Source organism: Salvia splendens, chromosome 20, assembly GCF_004379255.2.
Source record: "Salvia splendens isolate huo1 chromosome 20, SspV2, whole genome shotgun sequence".
NCBI lineage: Eukaryota > Viridiplantae > Streptophyta > Magnoliopsida > Lamiales > Lamiaceae > Salvia > Salvia splendens.
In genome coordinates this window covers 11,827,301-11,833,300 of record NC_056051.1, presented here as the reverse complement: position 1 = coordinate 11,833,300, position 6,000 = coordinate 11,827,301, and the positions used below count along the sequence as shown (strand labels likewise).

General features: G+C 37.1%; 1 protein-coding gene across 1 annotated transcript; it reads left to right on the top strand.

Moving 5' to 3' along the window:
• Positions 1 to 2,620: 2,620 nt before the first annotated feature.
• Positions 2,621 to 4,040, top strand: LOC121782614 (ribosomal RNA-processing protein 14-like). The gene has a single exon (XM_042180535.1). The coding sequence runs from the start codon at positions 2,691 to 2,693 to the stop codon at positions 3,639 to 3,641; it is 951 nt and encodes a 316-aa protein (XP_042036469.1). The 5' UTR covers positions 2,621 to 2,690; the 3' UTR covers positions 3,642 to 4,040.
• Positions 4,041 to 6,000: the final 1,960 nt, after the last annotated feature.

The window sequence follows — 6,000 nt, the reverse complement described above, 5'->3', positions numbered from 1 at the left end:
GTCCGTGCGGAAAGACGTCGAAAGAGCCTTTGGGGTCCTTCAAGCCCGATTCAACATTGTGAAGGCCCCGTCTCGGCTGTGGTACGTGAAAAATATCGCAGACATCATGTACACGTGTATTATCTTACACAACATGATTATAGCCGACGAAGGACCGAGGGCGGCTAGCTTTTACGACGAGGATGAAGCCGGAAGCTCAAGCGCGAGGTCTCCCCCACGCTGAGGTGTGCATACGATGGTGGGTGAGAGGATCGAAACAAGACACACAATGCGCGATACCCGAACCCACGTTGAGCTACAAGAAGACCTAATCAAACACATTTGGGCGAAATTCGGCCACGAGTAGTGGTTTTTTTAATTTTAGGAGTTGAATTATGTATTTTTTATTGATTAAGAGTTTAATTATGTAATTTTTATTTTTTATGATTTTAATTATGTAATTTTTATTTTTTAGGATTTTAATTATGTAATTTTTAATTTTTAATATATTTTGTAATATTATTTCGGGTATTTTTACTGTATTTTAATTTTGTGGAAATGTTTTTATTTAAATTGAATAATGGAATGGTAGGACCCTTGTGCTCGTCCTTGCGGAAGAGCACGGATGTGGGTGTTGTGCTCTTGCCTAAGAGCAGATAGAAAAATAGGTCCGGGCACATATCCGTACTCGTTGGCAAGAGCACGGATGTGGATGCTCCTAACAGATTGACATTCAAGATAAAAGAAGAATATGGCATAATCGTCGGGAAGAGAGAGGGGTGGGGTCCAAATAAGAAGACCCACTTTTTTTTAGTCTTTTTACAAATATTATGCTATATTTCTATTTTGGTACTTTTCTATATTCAATTAATATACCCAATCATTTTTTTCTCTATCAAATTAAGTATTATTCTTTCTCTCCATTTAATATTTTCATCCATTTTTTTTCTCTTCAATTAACTACATTAATCAACAATTCCTAACATCCTGTATCGGTTAAGAAATATACTCCCCACATCCCAATAAATATGAAACGTTTGCTTTTTGGCACAATATTTTATGTAGGATTGTTTTATGAGTTAATGAGGAGAAAGTAAAGTAAGAGATAAGAAAAAGTAGAGATGACGTTGTTTCCATTTTAGGAAATGTTTCATTTTTAATGAGACAACCTAAAAAAGAAAACGCTTCATTTCTAGTGGGACGGATGAAGTATTATTTTAGTCGGGATGGTGGGAGTAATTTATTTAAAGAATTAAAATTGTGAAATTATTAAATTTGGGATTAAAATTCAGTTTTAATTACTCGTATCTTTGTGGTACTATCAAATAGAGAAATTAGAATTTAAGTCTCAAATTTCAATTTCAATTTCAATTCTATAGCTCAAGCTAGACATGCACAAATCGAACTGGTGCCGGCGGTTCGGCGGTTCAAGCGGGCCGGTTAAGGTTCGAAAAAAGCGTGAACCGTAACCGGCAGTTCAAAACTGCCAGTTCAGCGGTTCCAACGGTAGGATTCCGGCTAGAGCGTAGGTTTTCAGGCTAGGTGTGCAGAAAAACCGGCGGTTTACGTCAGAAACCAGTGGTTTCTGACAGTTCAGCACCTTTTTCAGGTGGCAGTGTATAGGCCTGAAAACCGGTCAGAAACCGCCGGTTTTCGGCCAAAAACTGGCGGTTTCCGTCAGAAACCGTGGAATGAACCGCCGATTCAGTCTGAAACTGCCGGTTCAGGCGGTAAACCGACCGAAATTTGAAATTTGAATTTTTTTTTATTTCTTCCAATTTTACTCCTATAAACACCCCACTTTTTCCTTAATTTCTTTTTTTTCCCATTTGTTTCTACTTTAAAAATATGCAAATACAATTAAATAATTGTATTTGTATATACTCTAGTCGGTGAAATAGATTTCTTTATAAGGCTAAATTCGGAAAACTTTTGACGATTCTATTATAATTGTTGATGGTTAGACTAAACTCAACATTTAAGGTTGAATTGCTAAAGATGTCCTCAATTTAGTTATGTAGAAACATCTCCTTCGCCGACTAAGAGTATATTTACTTATAAATTTATCGTTCAAAACTTCAAGTCTTTTTTGTAATTTGTAATTAGCTTCGTTGTAGACTAGTAGTCTCGTTGTATTTAAATTTTTTATTTAAGACTTCAAGTTTTTTGTGATTTGTAATTGTTGTAACTTGTAATCTCAATAAAATTGCAATTTTCATCGTGATTTTTTGAATTTTATTTACGCACATTTCATAGATAAATAAAAAAAATGCAAAAAAAAAAAAATTACGAACTAGTCCGGAACCGGCGGTTTCGGCCAAAAACCGACTGTTTTGAACCGCCGCCGGAACCAGAACCGCCGGGGACCTTGGCGGGCTGGTTCAGGTTCAAGGAAATCTTGAACCGTGAACCCGTCCGGTTCCGAACCCGGAACCGGCGGTTTTCAAACCATGTGCATGCCTAGCTCAAGCCAAATTCCGTGTATCAAAAAAATTTAATTTTTTTTAAATTATTAGGTTCGGAATCGGCGATTTTCGAACCGTGTGCAATGTGCATGCCTAGCTCAAGCCAAATTCCGTGTATCAAAAAAATTTAAATTTATTTTGAATTATTCCTACCATTTTTAAAAACAAAGAAAGAATACAGATAGACTGCGCGTGTCTCAAAACCCTAAATCTACCACCGCAATTCTAGTTCAGCCTATTCGAAGGATGAAGAAGAAGAAGAAGCAAAACCCCGCCGCCGAGATCGACAGCAATCTCACGTCTTCTATTCATTCTCAAAGCGAGTTCTTCGACCATTTAATCGAACTAATTCCTGCGAGATTCTATGTTTCCGCCGATGACGATTCTAAACCATGGTACCAGGGTCTCTCCAAGGCGGCCAAGGCCTCGCTGAGGCTGAAGACTAAAGAGAATCTCAAGCTCGCTCGGCGCAACCGCTTCGACCCCGACGCGGAGCCCTCGTCGACCGCCAAACTCGTCCAAGGTGAGGACGGCGAGAATCCGTCCAAGGAGATCGATGCAGATGATAGAGAGAAGAAATCGGTTACGTACGAAGAGCTGAGAGAGAAGCTGCGGCGGAAAATCGAGGCGCTCAAGGGGAATCGCGGAGAGAAGAGGACTGATGAGAGGAAAATGAGGAACGAGTGGAATAAGAGGAATAGGGAGAATGATGGTAATGTTGATGGCGGTGACGATAATGACGATGATGGTGATGGAGAGGAGATTATTGAGTATGGGAAGGTGAAATTGGGGGATGAAGGAGAGGGAAGGAATTCGAATAAGAGGAAGTTATCGAAGGCACAGGAGCTGGAGAGAGCGAAGAAGAAGGAGGTGATGAAGGAGAATCCGAGCGTCGCAGAGAAGGAGACGTGGAAGTCTGCTGTGAGCAGGGCAATGGGGGTGAAGGTGCACGATGATGCCAAGTTAATCAAGGGGAGCATGAAGAGGGAGAAGAAGAGGAAGGAGAAGAATGCGGAGAAGTGGAAGGAGAGGGTGGGGACTGTGGAGAAGATGAAGGTGGAGAGGCAGAAGAAGAGGAGGGATAATATTGTGGGGAGGATCAATGATAAGAAGGCTAGGAAGATTGCGAAGAGGGAGAAGAAGTTGATGAGGCCGGGGTTTGAGGGCAGGAAGGAGGGCTTTATTACTAAGGAGTGATGAGTGAAGGTGTTAGATTCACTGCCGGTTATCTCTTTATAACTTTGTGTTTTGATATCTCAAGTGTTCACAATTTTGATTTTGAGATACCTTGCTCATTATTCTGCATCCATGGCTAGAATGTTTCAAATTTAGTTCTAATGCAGTGATTGGTTGAGTGTGGATTGTGTTTGATTATTTGTGTGAATTTAGAATTCCTTTATGGGATGTTCATTTGCTTCACCCTTCCCCTTGTTAGGCACTACTTTATTGTGCTTGCATTTGGTATTGGTGCCTTGGTGTGCGTTTTTGTGAAAGTTGTGTAGGGTTCTTGTTTCATGGCTGTGTAAGATTCATCAACTGTTTTCTTTAGAACTTGAAGTTTTCATTATGAAGTATTCAACATTATGATTTCGAGCATATAACTTTGAGTTAGATATTTCTCAGAATTCTGTGTCCATGGCATTAATGTTTCGAAGTTAATTCTAATGCTCATATTGGTAGAGTATAAATGCTCATTGAAAAGAATTGCTTCAGCTTGCCTGGATATTTATTGGAATGCCATTGCTTTCTGTGATTTTCATTGCCTTCACCCTTCCCCTAGTTAAGCAGTGTTTGAAGTGGTGTGCAGGTTTCTTGGTAGGCCTCTTTGTATGAAAAGGAAGCTCTAAATTTAGTAGTAATTGTTTTATGTCTTCCGTATCAAGACTCGCCATATCCACAAAATGCTCGAGTTTTTACTTGGAATGGGAGCCAATGAGGTAAGTGACATTGTTTTGTGTAATGTTCAATTCCTTCACCTTCCCCCCTATGACTTAGTTAAGCAATTCTTGCATATGCCTGCAATTTATATTGCAGGCGTGTGTTCTTGTTCTTGTTCTTGTTTCGTAGGCCTTAGAGCAATGTTTTAAAAACCGGACCGATGAGTGAACTGGTTAGGCTACTGGTTCACGGTTCAACCGGTCCGACCGGTTCAATCACTGGTCGAACCGTTTACCTTGAAAATATAAAATTAAATATACTTTTACAAAATATATTAAATTTAGTGAGTAATAAATTATAATTAATAGTAATATATAACAAAAAACATATTTTAAACTTTGTAAGTAAATTAAATATTAAGAGTATTTAAAATAAGTGAATGGTAAAATTTAAATAATAATTAAATATATAAATTATTAATTAGTGTAGCCAAAAAAATACATATTTTACATATATAATAGATAAAATTCATATTATCTTAAAAATATTTATGTGGTGAAATAATATTATAGACAATATATAAAACTAAACATGAATTTTTAGTTAATTTGGATAAATATATACTATAATAGTACTATTATTAGTTAATACATAAAATTAAACTTGAAATATTAGTAAGTTTGGAGTAATATTTAGTAAATATGGAGTAATAAACTATATTAATAATATACTATATAATATTAAATCTTAGGTAAAATTAATTTTTCATATACATATATATGTATTATACTAATAAAAATAAAATTTAGTGGCTGATAATTAAAATTAAACATATCACAACTAACAATTACACTAAACACAAATTATTAATTTGTGTGGACAAAACGTTATAGGTTTAATGTATACCAATAATTAATGTTTAAAATATTTCATTCAAAACCATGTGGTGGAGTGGTAGAATTGTTGGTATCTTACCTAGAGGTCTAGGGTTCAATCCCCTTCAGTCCCGTATTTTAAAGATATTTTAAACTAGCATTTTAAACATAAAAACTAGTTCCCAATTTTCGATTCAACCGATTTGACCGGCCGGTTCCGACGGTTCAAGGCGACCTAACATACTGACGGTTTTGGGGGATGAATCGGACCGGACTAGCTGTCGGTTCGCGGTCCGACCGGTCGAACCGGCTGGTCCGGTTCGGTTTTTAAAACACTGCCTTAGAGATAGATAGCCTGGGCAGTCACAGCCCAGCCTGGCTCGGGTTGGGCCTTGGTTTTGGTTTGTATGAATGGGCCCAGCCCAGCCTGAGCCCAGTTAGCAAGTGGGCCTGGCCAAATGTACATAGTTTTATAATTAAAGATATGACATTTATGTGAATAAAAAAACAAAAAAATGTGTTCATAATTTCATATTAAAAAATACAAATACATAAAACTTGGATAATTTTTCCAATCATAAATGAAATTGGGACCTTGAGAACTTGAATAGTGATAATTTGTAATCAGAAAATAAAATCTCTTCATATTTGGCTCTTTATCTTCTTGTTCATTAAACACTATATTCGGTTTACCATCTTTGTCTTCATCTTCATTTCCATGATTTTGTACCTTTCCAACATCTGCAGCTTATTTTTTTGAAAGTCTTCATCCAACCAATTTTTCAAGAGAATGCAAAAATTTT